General features: G+C 39.7%; 1 protein-coding gene across 1 annotated transcript in view; it reads right to left on the reverse strand.

Annotated features, from left to right (window-relative positions):
- mis18a (MIS18 kinetochore protein A) overlaps positions 1-22096 on the reverse strand; it is a 120346-nt gene that overhangs the window by 35239 nt on the left and 63011 nt on the right. Inside the window, exon 3 of the mRNA XM_039775003.1 lies at positions 21366-21488. Within this exon, the coding sequence (XP_039630937.1) occupies positions 21366-21488 (123 nt within the window). The remainder of the gene's footprint in view (positions 1-21365; positions 21489-22096) is intronic.

Below are 22096 nucleotides of genomic sequence, written 5' to 3' on the forward strand. Positions count from 1 at the left end.
CAGGAATGACGTCTTTAATTGAGACTAGGGGGCAACTTATAACATTTGATAATTTTGAGGTTATTCTACCAGCAAGTAGTGCACGGCCAGTTAGCAAAATGGAAGATGCTGCTAAGGATTAAGAAGCATGTTGTGTAAAATAGCCCCACAAAGAAACACTACAGACACTGGACTCTTGTAGCCCTTAAGTGCAACAGTATTTAAGGAAGCTGTTGCTGGAGTTGTTTATAAAAGATTTTTTTATTTTGGTGGACATGTTAATACTGTAAATTATTAGCCTTTATTTACATATACACCCTACAATACTTACCTATGTGATATTTCTTCATCATTCATTCTTATCACATGGCAGAGGCTGGCACCCTCAGCTTCAATATCTCAGTGTTGGGTGATGTGGACTACCTTAATGTCAATACCTTAGCAAGGGCCAGAAGTTGCCTCATTCACAAGTTGCACTAATCGCTAATCCTGAAAGGGCTACATTTTCGCACTAACTTAGCAAAGGTCACAAAATCCTTCAAGAGCTGCACCCCTTCTGAGACTTCCCAGATCATTACCATTGAAGGGATGCACAAATCAAACAGAACAAGAACATTACCGGAGGCTGGCTAGCTCAGCAGATGGCTGAAGCTGGCTAGCAAAATGCCAGTGTCTATAACTTAGCAGGCTCCAGAGGAATTATTCTTCGGCTGCCCCTCATAGTTATCTCTGAAAATGCTGCACAAATATTTTTAACAAAGGTTCCCCTGTCAGGCTGTTTTCCTGATAACTGCCTTTGACGGAGGCATTCTTTAAAAGTATGTGCTGACATTATGGTGCACCTTTAATTGTTGGGGCGCATTTTAATTTCATAGGTGACACTGTACTTTTCCTAGACCAGGTTTTGGCCCATACTGTTTTTAAATTAATGGTACACTTTACCATTGTTTCAGTGCATTACATCCAGGTAATGGAGAAAGAAAGTGCACCAAAAACACTGTTTAGAAAGAAATCTTTAGTCTTTCTACTACAATCCCAATTCATAAAATAAACCAATTAATAACACTATCTATCTATCTATCTATCTATCTAAAGATTACAGTGGAACCTCGGTTCACGACCATAATTCGTTCCAAAACTCTGGTCATAAACCAAAGGAATTTCCACCATAGGATTGTATGTAAATACAATTAATCCATTCCAGCCCGTACAAACAGTATGTAAATATATATTTTTTTAGTTTTTAAGCACAAATATAGTTAACTAGCAAAATACCCGCGCTTCGCAGCAGAGAAGTAGTGTGTTAAAAAAGAAAACATTTTAAAAATAACGTAACATGATTGTCAATGTAATAGTTTTGTCACTGTTTTGAGTGTTGCTGTCATCAAGGATTTGATTATCATTATTTCTTTCAATCAGGTTCGTATTTAGAGGATGTGTTGTGTTCAAGTTATATTCCGTGTTTGTCAACCGTTGTAAAGATAACAGGTTTCATTCATCGAAGTGTTCACAACCCAAATCGGTACTCGTGAATCTAAGATGTTTAACAGGCATTCCTGGTATTAAGTTGTGGATTTGCCTGCGAATATTTAACGGCAGAGTGTCTATGAACTTAATTTAACCTTTCCCAGTCCTGCAAAGTCAGTTCACGTAAGCCGATGGGGGTACCTGCATCGAAGCTTCTCAGCTGTGCTTGTGCTATCTCGTGCAATCTCACGATGTCCATGGCTTTTTTTAATGTTAGCTCAGACCTGGCATACCAGCAATTTAAACTCCGTTACAGCAATTTTAACTCTGTTACAAAATGATCAAAAGTCTTGTTTAAACCCTGCGTCTTCTCATTAAACTTTTATCTTGCGAATATCGTATTCGTCGTGGGCATGACAAACGCCAGCGGCAGCATGTCTATGAACTTAATTTAAACTTTAGGTTTACACCGTGCTTTGTTTCTGAAGTAGCTGCACTCATGAATATGCTTGTATGCGTCACTTGCTTTAAATTCTTTTGCTGCCTTCTCAATTGTGTAATGCGTTTTTTGAACAGGTTTCAATCATCGAAGTGATCACTACCCAAATTGGTACTCGTGAATCTAAGATGTTTAACAGGCATTCCTGGTATGAAGTTGTGGATTTCCCTGCGAATATTTAGTGGCAGCGTGTCTATGAACGTAATTTAAACTTAAGCTTTACACCTTGCTTTCCTATTGATATGTGTACAAAGGCAAAGGCTTGTTTAGCATCAGAGGGTTTTCGCAGTAGTTCACATGAGCTGCTTGGAATACATGCATCGAAGCTTCTCAGCTGTGCTTGTGCTATCTCGTGGGATCTCGCAATGTCATCGGCTTTATTTAATGTTAGCTCAGACCTGGCACTTAAAAGTTTTATCTCGCGAATATCTTATTCGTCTTAGGCATGACAAACGCCAGTGGCAACGTGTCTATGAACCTAATTTAAAGTTAAGCTTTACACCCTGCCTTCCTATTCGTTTGCATAAGCACAGTCCTTCACCAGGAATTTTAACTCCGTTACAGCAATTTTAACTCTGTTACAAAGTGATCAAAAGTCTTGTTTATACCCTGCGTCTTCTCATTAAACTTGTATCTCACGAATAACGAATTCGTCGTAGGCATGACAAACGCCAGCGGCAGCCTGTCTATGAACTTAACTTAAACTTTAGGTTTACACCATGTTTTTTTCCAAAGTAGCTGCACTTATGAATATGCTTGTATGCGTCACTCGCTTCATATTCTTTTGCTGCCTTCTCAATTGTGTAATGCGTTTTTTTAACAGATTTCATTCATTGAAGTGATCACTACGAAAATCGGTAGTGCCGATTTGGTTCAACATTACTTGGCAACAGGGAAAGTGGGGCAAGTTGCACTGGTGCATTTGTGTCTCCCATAAAAGTAGCTTCACTTGAAATAACTTTGTGATTTTGCACGGGTAAAAACGTCTGCTGAAGTGTCAGATTCTTCTGTAACTCTTCTGCTTTCTGTATCTTGTGCATTGCATTCAGGTTTTTCAGGTTATCCTGATGTTTTGTCTCATAGTGCCGTCTTAGATTAAATTCTGCAATTACAGCCACATTAGCTCCACAAATGAGACACACGGGTTTACAGGCAATGTCAGTAAACATATACTCAGCAACCCATCGGTTCTTAAAGGCTCTATGTTCAGAATCACCTTTTCTCTTTGGCATCGTCTGGGCTAGCTTCGCAATAACTTGCAGCATCATAAGCTAGACTTGATTAACGCGGTAAGTGTTCGGCAAGGCAGCTGAAGCGCTGCATTATGGGATCTGTAGTTTATTGTGTTATCAGCGCTTCATATCCCCGGGCCATTAATACAGTACATAAAATGATCTCGCGGGCCGAATTTAATTACACACCGGGCCGGATGTGGCCCATGGGCCTTGAATTTGACACATATGGACTAAATAGAACTTGAAAAGATAATATTTTTTCAAATGTGATCACGCAATTCAGATTGAGTTGACGCGCACTACAGTACATCGAGCCTGCGTGCTATTGTGGTTTTGCCTGCGTGCCTGAATAAGTTACCATCCCCTCGCTCTTACTTTTTTACCGTTCATCTAATGAATACACTGAGTATGGCTTTACCAAAACAATCATTGATCGCGAATAAAGTATCCATTATTCATAAAGCTTCAATTGGTGATCTGTCTTTCTGCGTTAACCGCATATTTTTTCATACGTTTCAAACCAAGGGGATGCGAAGGTAAAATGAATAAAAATGCATGCATACATACTCGGTGCATCCCCTCTCGGGAATCGAACCTCGGAACGTCAGCGCTAGAGGCGAAGCCTCTACTATTGCGCCACGGCGTGTGGTTTATCTATTTGAGCGTAGCAATATAATTCGGTTTTTGTTCAGCACTCTTTGGAACTGTTGCTTTTTGTCTGCGCACTGCGTCAGTTCACGTAAGCCACTGAATATGGTTTTATATGTCACTCGCTCGCTTCTAATTGTTTCGCTGCCTTCTTAATTATATAATGCATGTTTTCTTAAGCGCTTTTGGAGCTCTTCCTGGTTTTCTACGTACTGCGTAATTACGTGGGAGGCGTGATGATGTCACACAAAACTCTGCCCCCCACGGCTTTCAAGCTCAACTCCATTACAGTAAATGGAGAAAAATAGCTTCTAGTTATGACCATTATGCGTAGAATTTCGAAATGAAACCTGCCCAACTTTTGTAAGGAAGCTGTAAGGAATGAGCCTGCCAAATTTCAGCCTTCTACCTACACGGCAAGTTGGAGAATTAGTGATGAGTCAGTGAGTCAGTTAGTGAGTCAGGGCTTTGCCTTTTATTAGTATAGATTATACCATAGAATGCACAACGTAATAGTAAACTAAATGTAAAAACATTGAATAACACTGAGAAAACCTTGAACAACAGAGAAAACTAACACTGCAATAGTTTGCGCTATAGTGCTAGGAACAAAAAAAAATCCATAATTTAATAAACCACCAAGAAAAGTAACATTGCCACAATGCACGCTATGAACCCAATCACTGTAAACAGAACTGAAAACAAAAACAAGCCTTTTCTACCTTAAGTGTCCAGTCCTCCCTCTCTCGCTCTCTCGCTCGCGAGCCTGGAGCGCCTGTGTGTGTGTGTGTGTGTGTGTGTCTCTCTCTCTCTCTAGCGTGTGTGTGCCCCTCTCTCTCTCTCCAGGGAGAGACTGAGCATGTACAAACCGAAAGGGAAACTGGCTTCTTTGTATACCGAGTGTGTGGTCGTGACCCAAGGCAAAACTTTGGCAAACTTTTTGGTTGTAAACCGATTTGCACGTGTACCGAGACGTTCGTGAACCGAGGTTCCACTGTGTATATATCAGTATATGATGAGGAAATTTTCACATGACACTTCCTATAACATGGGCTCTATCTTATCTATCACATGATTCTAACTTTAACAGAAATGGTATATTCTGCAATCCTAATATTCTGATAATATACAATTCCTTTTCCTTTTTTTCTTTTACTTTCACTCTTCCTATTCCTCCTTTATTAAATGGGCATTTCACTAGTATCTAAATAATCCTAAAATATAACACACAAGTTAAATATTATGATTCTTCTTTAATAAACTAAAAAACAGAAAAAAAAACCTTATATTTCATCCTCATTGCAAATACACAAATTTATCACATCAGAAGCATATTGCAAATTTACCAGTTATTTTCCAAATTTTAGCTGATTACTACAAATATTGTCAAGAGTTTCAGTAATATGTCTCTCTGAAGATAAGGAGTTACTCACTGATCACCACAATAATGTATGTTGTACAATAAATTTTTCATTTGTATTTTAGTGTTACATATTGGGAAGAGGCTTGGTTGGAAGGGTCTCATTTGTCAAGTACCAGAACACAGTATTTTACTATTTGAAAGATTAAAAGTCACACAATGCCTTAACATATGCAAATAGCTGTATTCCATAAAGTAACATGAAAGCCAATAATACACTAAAGTAAAAATCAGTGATTTAAAATACTGTACATATAGAACCAGTATATACAATTCCATGCCTGGACAGGACACCCCAATATATCAAACTGGAAGGACAGGCTCTTTGACCAGATAATAACAAGAATCCTTACCCAGCAGGCAGGCCAGTATGTTGGGAGGACCTGGAGAGACACCAGCATCTGCTTGACGTCATCAGGAAGAAAGAAACATTTCTTTAGATTAATCCGAATTCCAGCCTCACCAAGTGTCTATAATACTACTCGCACTTGCTGTACATGTTTCTCCCACGTGCCAGAATAGATGACCACGTCATTCAGGTAGGCAGCACTATATGTGTTATGAGGCCGGAGCACTCTATCCAACAGATGCTGGAAAGTTGCAGGAGCCCCGTGTAACCCAAATGGGAGGACACAATACTGCCAGTGACCACTAGGGTTACTAAACGCAGTCTTAACCTTTGAGGAGTCCGTTAAGGGAACCGGTCAGTACCCCTTTGTCATGTCCAGTGTGGTCAAATACTCAGCCTGTCCTAGTCTCTCAAGGAGGTCATCCACTCGTGGCATCAGATAGGCATCGATTTGGGTCGAATTTTACCAAATCTACTGCGTAATTGTACAATATATTATAATATGTTTGTGGAGGTTTGGTTTAAAATAACCAATATGCCCCGGGGTTGTCATCCATACAATAACTCGAAAGGTAAGAACCCCATTGAGGCTTGTGGGACTTCCCAATTGGAAAAAAGGATGAGGGGGAGGAGCGGATACCAGTTCCTTCTGTCCTTGCTGACCACCTTACGAAGAATTTGTTTGGCAGTCTGATTGAATCTCTCTACCAGACCGTCGGTTTGAGGATGACACACCAAGGTCTTTAGATTCTTTATCTTGAGAAATTTGGCCATTCCCTTGAACGTCTCCGAGGTAAAAGGCGTCTCTTGGTCCGTCAAGACTTCCTTAGGGATGCTGTCTTGCGCAAAGACCCCTACCAATTCCCGTGTGATAGCTTTAGAAGTAGCTGAGCGCAACGAAACAGCTTTGGGATATTTGGTACCATAATCCATGAGGACTAAAATATACTTGTGTCCTCATGCTGAGAGTTCTAAGGGTCTGAGTAATTCTACCCCGATTCTCTGAAATGAGACAACAATTAGGGGAATAGGAATGAGAGAAGTACGGTCCTTCCTAGGAATATGTCGCAACTGACACTCCAGACAGGAAGTGCAAAACCAACAAACCTCCTCATTTATTCCCGGCCAATAAAAGTGAAGCTAGTTTTTCGGTGCCCAAATGGCCTCCTAGGAGGTGGGCGTGTTGCCAGTAGGTCTGTGGGATTACCAGCAGTTTTCACACCTCCCCCTCATGTACTGCTAACCGATACTAAAAGTTGTTTTCTAAAACAAAGTGAGGATAACCGATACAAAAGGTTGTTTTCTAAAACAAAGTTAGGACCCTGTGGCATGGGCTGATGAGTGTGCTGGCCATTGACAAGGACAAGGACAACTGCATTTTTTGCAAACTTAAGGGAATTGTCATTCCACTGCTCCCTTTCAAAAGAAGCCAGCGTCTCTATAAATTGGTATTATAGGATGGAGAGAGGGTCAGGGCCAATCTCAAGGGGTGTAATTTTCCTCCCGTCCTGTCTTGGCACCGACTTGATGATGTATTGGCTTGTGACAGTCCGGGAGTCGCCACATCACTCAGGGAGGCCGCTTCATCTCTCTCCACTGGCCAGTGATTGGAGGAGTGAAGCCTCACGAAGCATCTAAACATTTGAAGCAATTATGTCGGAAATCATATCGAAGCTTCGAAGCATTTGACACTCACCTCTCTAGTGACACCTCCTGGCCATTTTCATTAACGTAACATAAACTCATGATCAACTTGAATGATGTCTGTTAAAACTCTATTGCTTTTACTTTTTTGCCGCAACAGACTAGCAATAAAGAGATGGGCTTATCAGTGGATTTCAGTGTCTGAGGTCTAAAAAATAAAAAAATATGTATATATAACTAACGCCGACAGGCAGAATGTACTATATGATAGCAAGAGTTAAACAAAAGTCTCCTCACTCTTGGAGCCCAACTCTTTCAATGAATATTCACTTTTACACTGTATCATTATTATTGCTCCTGTTATTAGTATTATAATTAACCCTCATCTTTTCTTGAGATCACATTTAATAGTTCGACGTTTGGGGTTCCATGGCCCTAATGTTGTAGTTTAAAAAAAAACCAAATTGAAAACGAGCCTTGTTATTTTCCTTAAACGTTTTCTTTGTTCCGACTTAATTAAAACAAAGCAGACAGAAAATAAAGGTTTATCCTTGTACTTTGCCATGATATAGGTAAGCACATTTAAGAAAGATGAAATCCTTAAATCACAGATGTTATAATTCAATTAGGTATTGAAATATTTCATTTATTAATACTTTACAATATTTTGTGGAGCACAAAATTAACGAGTTCGCTACAAAGAAAAAACGCCATCACAGTTGATTGTGGCTCAGCTGACTAAGGTGATTGCTTTTCAGATTCTGAGCAAAGTGCAAACCCAAGTTCGATCCGAATTAAAGAGTCAATAAAATTAATAATATTAAAAAATGATCAGGAGTGAAATCTTATCATGAGTTTGAACTAAATAATTTTGAGAGATACTGTGGAAGGATCGCACAAGAGATCTGTTCAGGAATCATCCCCACTTAGAATCACCATCAAAATGCGATGACTAATGGCGGAAAGCAGCTCACATATTTTTATTATTCCACGTTCTATTCATTGCCATTTGACATCCATGAATCCCATCATTGAATAAGGTAATAACAAACCCACTTTGGAAAAAAATTTTGAATTTGCTCTGCTGCACCAAACATTCAAAGGTGTCAATCCGGAGCACATCAGAGTGGCTGAGAGACACTGTCCAGATCAGTCACCAGTACACTGTCACACAGACAGACACACACGGGACACATTCACACAGGTGAACATTGCATGTATCAAGGTCGGCATTAAAGATCCTCGAGTGCTGAGGCTACAAAAAGCAGCGGGATAAACACATCTGGACCTGCTGTCGTAAAAGTATTTGCCTTTACCAGCAGCATCCCTCCCTTGTGAACACATTGTGCAAGATCCGGATAGGCGATCAGTAAAAAGTTGTCTTAGTCACAGCACAATACACTAATAAAACATTTCCTTAAACAAATATGATAGTTCTCCAGTCTGTATCATTCCTAAGCAATCTCCCTATTACAGAGGCGCAATCCCAGTCACTAACACATTTACCGTGTAGCCCCCAAACATTGCAGACATGCGCACTGGAACTGTATCATGAAACGCGGTTCTAAGCACTGCGCAGACATGCACACTGGGATTGTATTATGATACGCAGTTCAAAACACCGAGCAGACATGTACACTGGGATTGCATCGTGAAGTGTGGTTTGAAGCACCAAGCAGGCATGCGCTCTGGGATTGTATCATGACACGTGGTTCGAAGCACTGAGCAGACATGCGTGCTGGGATTGCATCATGACATGCAGTTCGAAGCACTGATCAGACATGCGCACTGGTTACTAAACTGTCAAGGCGGTGAGCAGTTAAAGGTATGTTGTTAAGCCTCAACACACTCTAAGGCATTGACCTCTATATTTTTGAGACTCTGACACTTAACTCTCTAGTTATATTTTGTAATTTGTATTGACACTATATACTTCAGTTGATATAGTTAAGTGACGGCCTGAAACAACATTTCAGGTAGTTGCTGAGAATTCAGTAGTTGTTAAGGATTGCTGTGATTTCCTTTGTCTGATACATAGTGTCAAAGATATATTGTCATATATCTATATCTCTCTCTATATATATATATATCTCTATATATATATCTATATATCTCTATATATATCTATATATATCTATATATATATAAATAAAATATATATATACAGTGGTGTGAAAAACTATTTGCCCCCTTCCTGATTTCTTATTCTTTTGCATGTTTGTCACACAAAATGTTTCTGATCATCAAACACATTTAACCATTAGTCAAATATAACACAAGTAAACACAAAATGCAGTTTTTAAATGATGGTTTTATTATTTAGGGAGAAAAAAATCCAAACCTACATGGCCCTGTGTGAAAAAGTAATTGCCCCTGAACCTAATAACTGGTTGGGCCACCCTTAGCAACAATAACTGCAATCAAGCGTTTGCGATAACTTGCAATGAGTCTTTTACAGCTCTGGAGGAATTTTGGCCCACTCATCTTTGCAGAATTGTTGTAATTCAGCTTTATTTGAGGGTTTTCTAGCATGAACTGCCTTTTTAAGGTCATGCCATAGCATCTCAATTGGATTCAGGTCAGGACTTTGACTAGGCCACTCCAAAGTCTTCATTTTGTTTTTCTTCAGCCATTCAGAGGTGGATTTGCTGGTGTGTTTTGGGTCATTGTCCTGTTGCAGCACCCAAGATCGCTTCAGCTTGAGTTGACGAACAGATGGCCGGACATTCTCCTTCAGGATTTTTTGGTAGACAGCAGAATTCATGGTTTCATCTATCACAGCAAGCTTTCCAGGTCCTGAAGCAGCAAAACAACCCCAGACCATCACACTACCACCACCATATTTTACTGTTGGTATGATGTTCTTTTTCTGAAATGCTGTGTTCCTTTTACGCCAGATGTAACGGGACATTTGCCTTCCAAAAGTTCAACTTTTGTCTCATCAGTCCACAAGGTATTTTCCCAAAAGTCTTGACAATCATTGAGATGTTTCTTAGCAAAATTGAGACGAGCCCTAATGTTCTTTTGCTTAACAGTGGTTTCGCCTTGGAAATATGCCATGCAGGCCGTTTTTGCCCAGTCTCTTTCTTATGGTGGAGTCGTGAACACTGACCTTAATTAAGGCAAGTGAGGCCTGCAGTTCTTTAGACGTTGTCCTGGGGTCTTTTGTGACCTCTCGGATGAGTCGTCTCTGCACTCTTGGGGTAATTTTGGTCGGCCGGCCACTCCTGGGAAGGTTCATCACTGTTCCATGTTTTGCCATTTGTGGATAATGGCTCTCACTGTGGTTCGCTGGAGTCCCAAAGCTTTAGAAATGGCTTTATAACCTTTACCAGACTGATAGATCTCAATTACTTCTGTTCTCATTTGTTCCTGAATTTCTTTGGATCTTGCCATGATGTCTAGCTTTTGAGGTGCTTTTGGTCTACTTCTCTGTGTCAGGCAGCTCCTATTTAAGGGATTTCTTGATGGAAACAGGTGTGGCAGTAATCAGGCCTGGGGGTGGCTACTGGAAACTGACCTCAGGTATGATACACCACAGTTAGGTTATTTATTAACAAGGGGGCAATTACTTTTTCACACAGGGCCATGTAGGTTTGGATTTTTTTTCTACCTAAATAATAAAAACCATCATTTAAAAACTGCATTTTGTGTTTACTTGTGTTATATTTGACTAATGGTTAAATGTGTTTGATGATCAGAAACATTTTGTGTGACAAACATGCAAAAGAATAAGAAATCAGGAAGGGGGCAAATAGTTTTTCACACCACTGTATACACTCACCTAAAGGATTATTAGGAACACCTGTTCAATTTCTCATTAATGCAATTATCTAATCAACCAATCACATGGCAGTTGTTTCAATGCATTTAGGGGTGTGGTCCTGGTCAAGACAATCTCCTGAACTCCAAACTGAATGTCAGAATGGGAAAGAAAGGTGATTTAAGCAATTTTGAACGTGGCATGGTTGTTGGTGCCAGACGGGCCGGTCTGAGTATTTCACAATCTGCTCAGTTACTGATTTTCATGCACAACCATTTCTAGGGTTTACAAAGAATGGTGTGAAAAGGGAAAAACATCCAGTATGCGGCAGTCCTGTGGGCGAAAATGCCTTGTTGATGCTAGAGGTCAGAGGAGAATGGGCCGACTGATTCAAGCTGATAGAAGAGCAACTTTGACTGAAATAACCACTCGTTACCACCGAGGTATGCAGCAAAGCATTTGTGAAGCCACAACACGCACAACCTTGAGGCGGATGGGCTACAACAGCAGAAGACCCCACCGGGTACCAGTCATCTCCACTACAAATAGGAAAAAGAGGCTACAATTTGCAAGAGCTCACCAAAATTGGACAGTTGAAGACTGGAAAAATGTTGCCTGGTCTGATGAGTCTCGGTTTCTGTTGAGACATTCAAATAGCAGAAGTCAGAGTCAGAATTTGGCGTAAACAGAATGAGAACATGGATCCATCATGCCTTGTTACCACTGTGCAGGCTGGTGGTGGTGGTGTAATGGTGTGGGGGATGTTTTCTTGGCACACTTTAGGCTCCTTAGTGCCAATTGGGCATCGTTTAAATGCCACGGGCTACCTGAATATTGTTTCTGACCATGTCTATCTCTTCATGACCACCATGTACCCATCCTCTGATGGCTACTTCCAGCAGGATAATGCACCATGTCACAATGCTCGAATCATTTCAAATTGGTTTCTTGAACATGACAATGAGTTCACTGTACTAAAATGGCCCCCACAGTCACCAGATCTCAACCCATCTTTGGGATGTGGTGGAACAGGAGCTTCGTGCCTTGGATGTGCATCCCACAAATCTCCAACTGCAAGATGCTATCTTATCAATATGGGCCAACATTTCTAAAGAATGCTTTCAGCACCTTGTTGAATCAATGCCACGTAGAATTAAGGCAGTTCTGAAGGTGAAAGGGGGTCAAACACCATATTAGTATGGCGTTCCTAATAATCCTTTAGGTGAGTTTATTATATATATATTTTATATATATATATATATATATATATATATATATATATATATATATATATATATATATATATATATATATATATATATATATATATATATATATATATATATATATACTGCTCACAAAAATTAAAGGAACACTTTTTTATTGGGCCTGGCATGAAATCAATTAAACCTGTCTGATAATTTTCTGGTTGGTTAAGCAGCTGAGGTCATTGTTAATCACTTTCAGCTGTATTGGTGTTCATGGACTTAACGACAGGTGCACTAAAGTGGCAACAATTAGAAAACCCTCAAAACAGGACTGGTTTTACATGTGGAGGTCATTTCAAGTTTCTCCCTCTTGATCTTTTTGGCTGGTTTTCCACTCTTGCTAGTTTTGGCTTGAGTAATCATCTCTACTGGCAGTATGAGGCGATTCCTTAACCCTACAGAAGTTGCACAGGTTGTCCAACTTCTCCAGGATGGCACATCCACATGTGCTGCAGCAAGAAGGTTTAATGTGTCTACCAGCACAATCTCCAGAACATGGAGGAGATTTCAGGAGACTGGCTGTTATTCTCGGAGAGCTGGACAGGGCTGTAGAAGGTCCTCAAACCATCAGCAGGACCAAAACCTGCTCCTTTGTGCAAGGCGGAACAGGCTGAGCACTGCTCGTGCCCTACAGAATGACCTCCAGAGGGCCACTGGTGTGAATGTCTCTACCCAAACAATCAGGAACAGACTTCATGAAGATGGCCTGAGGGCCCGGCGTCCTGTAGTGGGCCCTGTGCTCACTGCCCAGCACCGTGGAGCTCGACTGGCATTTGCTCAAGAACACCAGAATTGGCAAGTCCGCCACTGGCCCTGTACTTTTACAGACGAGAGCAGGTTCACCCTGAGCAGCTGTGATAGACGTGAAAGAGTCTGGAGAAGACAAGGAGAACGATATGCTGCCTGCAACGCCGTTCAACATGACAGGTTTGGTGGTGGGTCAGTGATGGTCTGGGGAGGCATATCCATGGAGGGACGCACAGACATCTACTGCGTAGGAAATGGTGCTCTGACTGCCATAAGGTATCGAGATGAAATCCTTGAACCCATTGTCAGACCCTACGCTGGTGCAGTAGGTCCTGGTTTCCTCCTAATGCACGACAATGCCCGCCTCATGTGGCAAGAGTATGCAGGCAGTACCTGGAGGATGAAGGAATTGAAACAATTGAATGGCCTTCACGATCCCCTGACTTAAACCCAATAGAACATCTGTGGGACATTATGTTTCGGTCCATTAGGCGCCGCCAGGTTGCTCCTCAGACTGTACAACAGCTCAGGGATGCCCTCATACAGATCTGGGAGGAAATGCCACAAGACACCATCCGTCGTCTCATTAGGAGCATGCCCCGACGTTGTCAAGCATGCATACAAGCTCGTGGGGCCACACAAGATACTGAAAAGCATTTTGAGTAGCAGAAATTAAGTTTTTGAAAAATGGACTAGCCTGCCACATCTTCATTTCACTCTGATTTTAGGGTGTCTACACAATTGAGCCCCTGTAGGCAGAAAACTTTTATTTCCATTAAAAGACTTGGCATCCTTTTGTTCCTAAGACATTGCCCTGTCGTTATTTGTATAGATATCCAACTTCATATTGAGATCTGATGTATCTAATGTGTTTCTTTAAAGTGTTCCTTTAATTTTTGTGAGCAGTATATATATATATATATATATATATATATATATATATATATATATATATATATATAGACACACACACACACACACACATATAGGATGTATGGATGTATTTAACACAGGATTAGTTAAATCGTGCAACCTTTTTATGCACCTTTTAATTACTTTTTCAAAACCATACGTCATATAGTATACATCTATAAATATTATTTTTTTGTCTTCATTAGGATAATACAATGATACTCTTGTGTAAATTAAGCCAACTTAACATGCATATGTCAAACAACATACATTGTTTACATCCATTGCGGTAAGAACAGTAGTAGTAGTTGTTCAGTTGAATCCCGTTAATTATCCTGATTAGGTGGCTTAATAGATTGTGTTGGTCTGGACATGTGCAGAGGAGAGATGTTGAGTATATTGGGAGAAGGATGCCAAGGACAGAGCTGTCAGGGAAGAGGAAAAGAGGAAGGCCTAAGAGAAGGTTTATGGATGTGGTGAGAGAGGACATGCAGGTGATGGGTGTAACAGAACAAGATGCAGAGGACAGGAAAATATGGAAGAAGATGATCCGCTGTAGCAAACCCTTAACGGGAGTAGCCAAAAGAAGAAGAGGTGGCTCGATGGTATTGCAACTGTCTCTCAGTAAAAATACCAGAGATTCGTGTCGTTGATCCTCCTCTTGTGAAAAAGTATTTTTTTTATTCCTCTATTTAACAAAAAATTCCAAATTGGATGGACAGCGAGCGAATCGAGCAAACGAGGGAAGATTGGGCCGCCGTATTCGGCCAGGGGGCACACATCCCTAACTAAATTGTGCATGTAAAGAGTTTCATTGCAAAATGTAATAAGCTTCATATTTAAGTGTTTGGAGACCCTGGTGTCATACTGAAGTTGTATTGTAGAAAAACAAACTACTGTCTAGCATGCTTAAATGTGTCTTTTCATTTCTGATCGCTATGCGTCACTTCCATCATAGGATAATTCGCTATAAACAGTTTCAGAAAATCAGCGCCTTCTAAACATGCAGAATGACAGCATGAGCCTTTATTATAGTGTATTATAGTTGTTAGACTATTTACTGTTAAGTGCTGTTTGAGCTATATTAGTACAACAGGTGGCCTAGTTAGTTCTTAAATCGATATTGAAATGCCTACAATTACAGTGTCCATTTTAGGAAGTCGTATTTTTACTTGTTCCTGTTATTATGAATTATGACAATTTCTCAGTGTCACATATTATTTGTTACTACTCGTGAGTCACGCATCATTGAGATTCTGTTTTATATTCTCTATGTGAAAACTTTTTAAAAGGAGTGTTAATTCAACTGACTATAGTGGACTTGTCATCTTCTTAAAATTACTATTTATTTCATATTGACAATTAATCATAAGGTCAAAAATCAAAGAGGATATGAATTTGCATGGACTGTGCTGTTTCTTTTATTTCGTGATATCGTGGCAGTAGAGAGTGTGTGACGTTAACAATGCATTCTATCCTAAATGACAGCGCACAAACTTTTTTGATATTTCCTAAAGGCCAATGTGTCTCAATTTGTTCATTAATATATTTTGACAGTGTATTTTAATGAGAATTATTATAAACATATTACCCATGTACATATGTAACGTTTGGTGAAGTGAGAATAAATAAAAAAGTAACAACACATATAATAGTTAGGTTGCATGTTATGATTAACAAAACTCATCGTTTATCCGAAATGTTCTACTTTGTATTTTTACGTTTGGCAATGAAATGCTTTAGTATACAGTCGATTTATTCCACTTCTGAAGGTGTACAATGTTGGTATTCTCCATTGCATTTGTCCCCAGTGTAACGCATGCCAGTGTAACTGAGGGGTGGCAGACAAGCTCACGTAATGGGAGACAAGGCATTTCCTCACCATGATGCCCACACTCTACTCAAAAATATTCCTATCTTGTGCTTTTTCTCATTCCTGCCAGTTTACGGTTATTATTATTATTATTATTATTGAACACGTATGTAGAGGAAATATGTGTCTCATTTTATGTGTATGAAAGTAAGAATGGTAAAGCTTTAAATGACACTCAGTGTTGATGCTTTGGGTAACAAGACAGGTAAGGAGCAGGGAACTTTAAACGTGTCAGTGACTGCAGGGGATTGTGAAACTGGAAGATGTTCTAAGAATACAGAAACGACAAAAGCTTAGTCTTTCAATAATTCTATTTACATAAATAGTTTACTCTGCTGTGCTGCAGTTTGGAAGACTACTTATTTACCCCCCACTGCAGCCTTTGATAAGATTCATTCATAAGGAAAGGATGTTGCTGACAAAGTCAGGTGTTTTTTTTTTTTTATTTTGAAAGTTTGGCTCCAGATGTGCTTGTCCAGCTGTTCATTCTTGTTAGTACTTGAGTGATCTTTATGTCCACCTCTGGATGAATTCACAAGGTTTCTTTTCAACTTTTTTTATCTCATTAACACATAAATCCTGAGGCTTTCCCTAAATTGCAGAACACACTGCCGATTGCAGTGATTCTGTTTTAAAGACAGTTGTGATTAGATATACAGCACACACTTTTACTTACATTGCTTTTTGGAAAAACAGAATACATATCAGCTACAGAGCTGGGAATCACTGAATAGTAAAAACGTTTAATGAGGAGTGTCTTGCGCATATACTGGTGTAATTACCACATCAGCTTTAGTGAAGCATTTGTTAGCCTCTCTGATATGATCAACATGGGGTAGAATAGATTCTGGATTGTTATAATACGTGCTGCCTTACGCAAAATATGCTTGTCAATTTGTTACAGATTCTAGATGGAACTGATTTAACACAAAGGAATGAGGTACCTCATGTAAATCACTCATAATGTCTCCTAAACGTATTTGTAAACTTACAGACAAGTACTACATAACTTTTATTTATTTATTTTTAATAAATCCTTTTTTTTAAACTTTGGACATGGAGCATACATGAGCCCCAATTATAATGCAATTCAATTTATTTTTGTATAGCCCAAAATCACACAAGTGCCGCAATGGTCTTTAACAGGACTTGCATCTTGACAGCCCCCCAGCCTTGACTCTCTAAGAAGACAAGGAAAAACTCCCAAAAAAACCCTTGTAGGGAAAAAAATGGAAGAAATCCTGGGAAAGGCAGTTCAAAAAGATGTAGGTTGGGCGTGCAGTGGGTGTAAAAAAGAAGGGAGTCAATACAATACACAGAACAGAACAAATCCTTAATACAGTATAAAAAATAAATTATTTACAAGTATGGAGCAGAATTTAATAGTAGATGATATCCCACAGGGCGGCATGGTGGCACAGTGGTAGCACTGTGGCCTTGCAGTTAGGAGACCTGGGTTCGCTTCCCGGGTCCTACCTGCGTGGAGTTTGCATGTTCTCCCTGTGTCTGCGTGGGTTTCCTCCAAGAGTCCAAAGACATGCAGATTAGGTGGACTGGCGATCATAAATTGTCCCTAGTGTGTGTGTGCCCTACAGTGGGCTGGCGCCCTGCCTGGGGTTTGTTTCCTGCCTTAGTTAGGATGTAGCAGGTTGGATAATGAATGGATGGATGATATCCCATAATATGATTTGGATTTGTTTAGAGTCCTGAAGACCTCACGCTGCCTCCCCCATTTGGCCATTCCACAACTGAGTCAGCTCTGGGCCAGCCAATCCGATGAAAAGACCCCTCTACCCCATGATTCCTGCAATCCTCCATAGGGCATGACTTTACCTTAGGCCACATTTGTGTACCGAGAAGAGAAACAGAATAGCTGAGGGTTAGTAACAAATTATAACTATCATGTTACTTATGTTTTAGTGCTAATGACTAACAACAGAGATGCAGTCTGTACAGTTAATCAGCAGCTCTAGTCAGGATATGCTAAATTGAAGTAGTGAGTCTTCAGCCCGAATTTGAAAGCTGAGACCAAAGGGGCATCTCTTATAGTAGCAGGCAGACCATTCCACAGTTTAGGGGCCCTGTAACTAAAAGCTTGGCTTCCCACTGTTATTTTATTAATTCTTGGAATCATTAAAAGACCTGCATTTTGAGATCTTAATGTGTGTTCTGGTTTGTAAGTCATGATAAGTTCAGACAAGTAAGCCAGACCTTGGCCATTTAATGCTTTATATGTTAAAAGGAGGATTTTGAAATCTGCCCTAAACTTAACCAGGAGCCGGTGTAAGGATTTCAGAACTGGAATGATATGTTCATATTTTCTTATTCTAGTAATAATTCTTGCAGCAGCATTTTGGATTAACTGGAGGCTATATAAAGAACAGTTTGAACATCCAGTGAACACCGCATTGCAGAAGTCAATCCTACTAGAAAAAAATACATGAATTAATTTCTCAGAATCCTACTTATTTAGAAAACACCTTAATTTCCCAACATTTTTAAGATGGAAGAAACATGATTTGGAAAACTTTTGTAATGTGCAAATTTAAATGACATGCTAGAGTCAAAGAGAACTCCTACATTGCAGGCAGATTCAGTAAAATTAATGGTGATTCCAACGGAGTTAAATGATGACAAAATATTGTTGTGATCAGTGTCATTCCCTCCAACAATTAACATCTCTGTTTTATCAGTGTTTAAAGACAGGTAGTTCTCATCCATCCACTAATTCACCAACACAACTAATTAAAGACAACATTGGAGAAACTTCATTTGATCTAAATAAAAGGTATAACTGGGTGTCATCTGCATACGATTGAAAATTAACATTATGTTTCCTAATGAGAGATCCCAGTGGAAGCATGTAAAGTGAAAACAGTAAAGGTCCCAGTACTGAGCCCTGCGGGACACCATATCTCACTTCTGTGTATAATGATGGAGTACTGTCAGCACATTTCTGTACATATTGGAATCGATTTGATAAATAAGAACTAAACCAAGCGAGCACTGTGCCTGTAAGGCCAACATTATTTTCTAGCCTGTGCAGTAAAATAGAATGGTCAATGGTGTCAAATGGTGTGCTTAAGTCTAGTATAATTACAGTGGAGTTTCCTTCATCAGAAGAAATAAGTGTTAGTGTCGTATCTGTTCTATGACCAGTGCGGAAACCAGACTGGAATTTCTCAAATAAATTGTAATGCGTAAGGTGTGACTGAAGCTGATTGGCAACTACTTTTTCTAGTATTTTAGAGAGAAAGGGTAAATTTGAAATAGGTCTATAATTATTAAGTATGTGTGGGTCTAGGTCTGACTTTTTAAGTAATGGTTTAATGACTGACACTTTTAGTGCATCAGGTACTGTGCCATGCAATAATGAACTATGGATAATGTTTAGAATAGGTGCTGCAAGAACATCCATTCCACTTTTTACTAGTTTTGTTGGCACTGGATCTAGGGAACAACTAGTGGGTTAAGACTTCCTGCTCAGTTACAGGATTAAAATTACTAAAGTGCTAAATGCAATGTGAGACAGGGTCTGCTAAACTAGTATACGGTTTGTACTGTGATGCTGATATCTGGGATCTTATAATTTTAATTTTCTCATTGAAGAAGTTCATAAAGTCTGTACTGCGAATATCTGTTGGTATTTTGCACTGTAGATCTGAATTTCCATTTGTTAATTTAGCCACTGTTCTAAATAGTACCTGAGGATTTTTATTATTGCTATCTATTATTGTAGAATAGTATTCTGAGTGAGCTTTAAAGAGAGCTTTTTTATATTTTTTAACACTCTCTGTCCATGCAATTTGAAAGACATGTAGCTTTGTTGTTCTCCATCTACGCTCCAGTTTTTGACACTCTTAAGAGCTCGAGTGTTTTCATTAATCCAATTAGGATTGGAACTCGCATCAGCACACTTTACTGATGCAGCAGGGCCAACTACTTTTATGCTTTGAGCCAAAGAAGTTCAGCCAATGAGTGACTGACCAAATCGGCTGCTGACTCTGCAGATATCAATGACATCATTACGCTAGCGTTCCTCAAAATCACGTGACGGGCGCATTTGAAAGAAGCCTCGAAGGGGTGCTTTGAGCACCAGCGCTTTTTAAACTCGACACAGTGTCGAAATGTCAGTATCGAGCAGTCCATCACGATTACACGGCGTGGAGGCAGCTTGAGATGGTTCATCTCCGTCTTTAATTAGAACCAATTTTGACTTAGGAGTGGCTGGTACAGGTGGTGGACCTGTACCAGTGGATTTCTCCATGGATGCAGGTTAGACTGGTCTTATGTTTTAACCACTGTCGCTGTAGCACAAACCGCCGGGCAACAATGAAAATGTTGCTGCCAGAATCAAATAACGCTTCGGTTTTATGTTTGCTTACAATTATCACCCCTATATGCGGGGGTAGCAGCTAGCTGAGAGAGCATAGTAAGCCCCCTTCGCTTTCCCCATAGGGTCCAACCCAATCCTGTGTGCTCTTCCAAAACACTCCCCATGTTTTTTTATTCTGCCCTGTGATGTGTTTTGGGAGCGGAGCCTATACCTAGTCTTTCCGAATCCCAGTACACACCACCCGCTCAGAAACACGGCCATGGTACTTTCCCACCTGGTTAGGCTTTAGGTCCTGTCCCCTTCTCTTCTGGGATCCCTGTATCCTGCCGGCTCCACCACTGTCACAAACTTGACCAAGAGCCCTAGCAAGGTTAGGGGTAATCACCCATATATTATTTCCTTACTGCAAAATTTGCAAAATGATTGCACTAATGTGAATGATTCAGAGTCCAAAATAGAACTGAAGGGATAGGGGAAAAATGGCAGCTTTTAAAGGCAAACATAGGAAATTACATCAGGGGGGTCAAAACTGGAAGGGTCTTCCTCCATAGGCTTGAGCCCAGAAATGACATTAGAGGGCCCGGACCTGGAAGGGTCTTCATCCATAGCCTCGGAACCGGAATTGACATCAAAGGGGTTGGAAGCAGGCTTGATGTCATCAGGACCAGGCGGGATTACCCGTGAACGGTCTGTAGAAAAGCGAGAAAAGGAGTCACTTCACTCTGCTAAGTCCCAGTCTGGCACGGAATTATCCTCATTCAAGCCTTTTAGCTGCCGCCCATGCAATGCAGACTTTTGTTGATTTATAAACCTTGTTAATAAAAGGTACAGATTCCTTTAAATTTCTGGTGTCCCAGTTAGAAAGTGAAACAGAGATCCCTCACTCAGCCTACATTAATTTGGCATCTCCGTTGCAGGCATCTTGTTGATTGATTTAATAATTACCACTATTGTGGAAGGCAAAACCATTAACTGAGTGATTAACCTCCCTTTCCTCAAGTTCTCTAATTGCATGTTTTTTTTTTTGTGGTACAACTTTGATCTAAAGATGTTGCATAGAGATTCTGAAATATTGCATAGACTGTGCTTACCTGGAAAGAGCACTTACCTTACCAATACTATTGAAAGAGTCTAAAGCAAAATTTTAACTTTGGCTCTCTCTCAATTTTAGGATAAAAAAATCTGGGTAAACTATTCCTTTAAATAAAAGTTAAAGATTTTATACCTTGTCACAGCATTAGCAAATAATAAGAACAGATTTTTTTTGTAATCCAAATCTTTTGACGTTGCTTTGTAAATCTTTCCCACAGTAGAAAAACAACCATCACACACCAATGGGAAAAATACGCTGAAAGACAGAAACAAAGAACATGTGAGAATTAGTTTGTGCTTCATATATATTTTGATTACTTGCAAAATAAAAAAGAAAAGAAATAAATACACAGTTTGACTTTTCTATTCAATGACACACACTTTCACTGCATACCATGGGACACACTCAATAGTGTACAGATCAACAAATACTGCAAATACACATATTGAAGCAAAATCATATAGTGATGCTTACAATTTGCACCTAAATAAAACAATTTTTTTTTATCTTATTTAGTGAACAATATTGCTTGCTTTTATTAAAGAAATCTCTGTCATGGACAAATTTTATTTCTTGTTTCAATCAGAGCCTCTCATGCTCAGGCATGGGGTCCCATGATAGGGCTGCAACTAATGATTATTTTGGTAGTCGACTAATCGTTCAATTTTTTTTCCCCAATTAGTCACGATTATTTCATGCCTGACTAATTTGATGCCTGCGACCTGTGGTTGCACATCCTGTTCTGAGTTCTAGTGCATGTCTTATCTGCTCACGTCTGTCCACCTGTAAATGTCACCCTGATGTCTCTGCATTAATACAATTAAAATTAAAAATAATCAAATTAAAACAACAACCAGTGAAAC

The sequence above is a fragment of the Polypterus senegalus genome, chromosome 13, assembly GCF_016835505.1.
Source record: "Polypterus senegalus isolate Bchr_013 chromosome 13, ASM1683550v1, whole genome shotgun sequence".
Classification (NCBI taxonomy): domain Eukaryota; kingdom Metazoa; phylum Chordata; class Cladistia; order Polypteriformes; family Polypteridae; genus Polypterus; species Polypterus senegalus.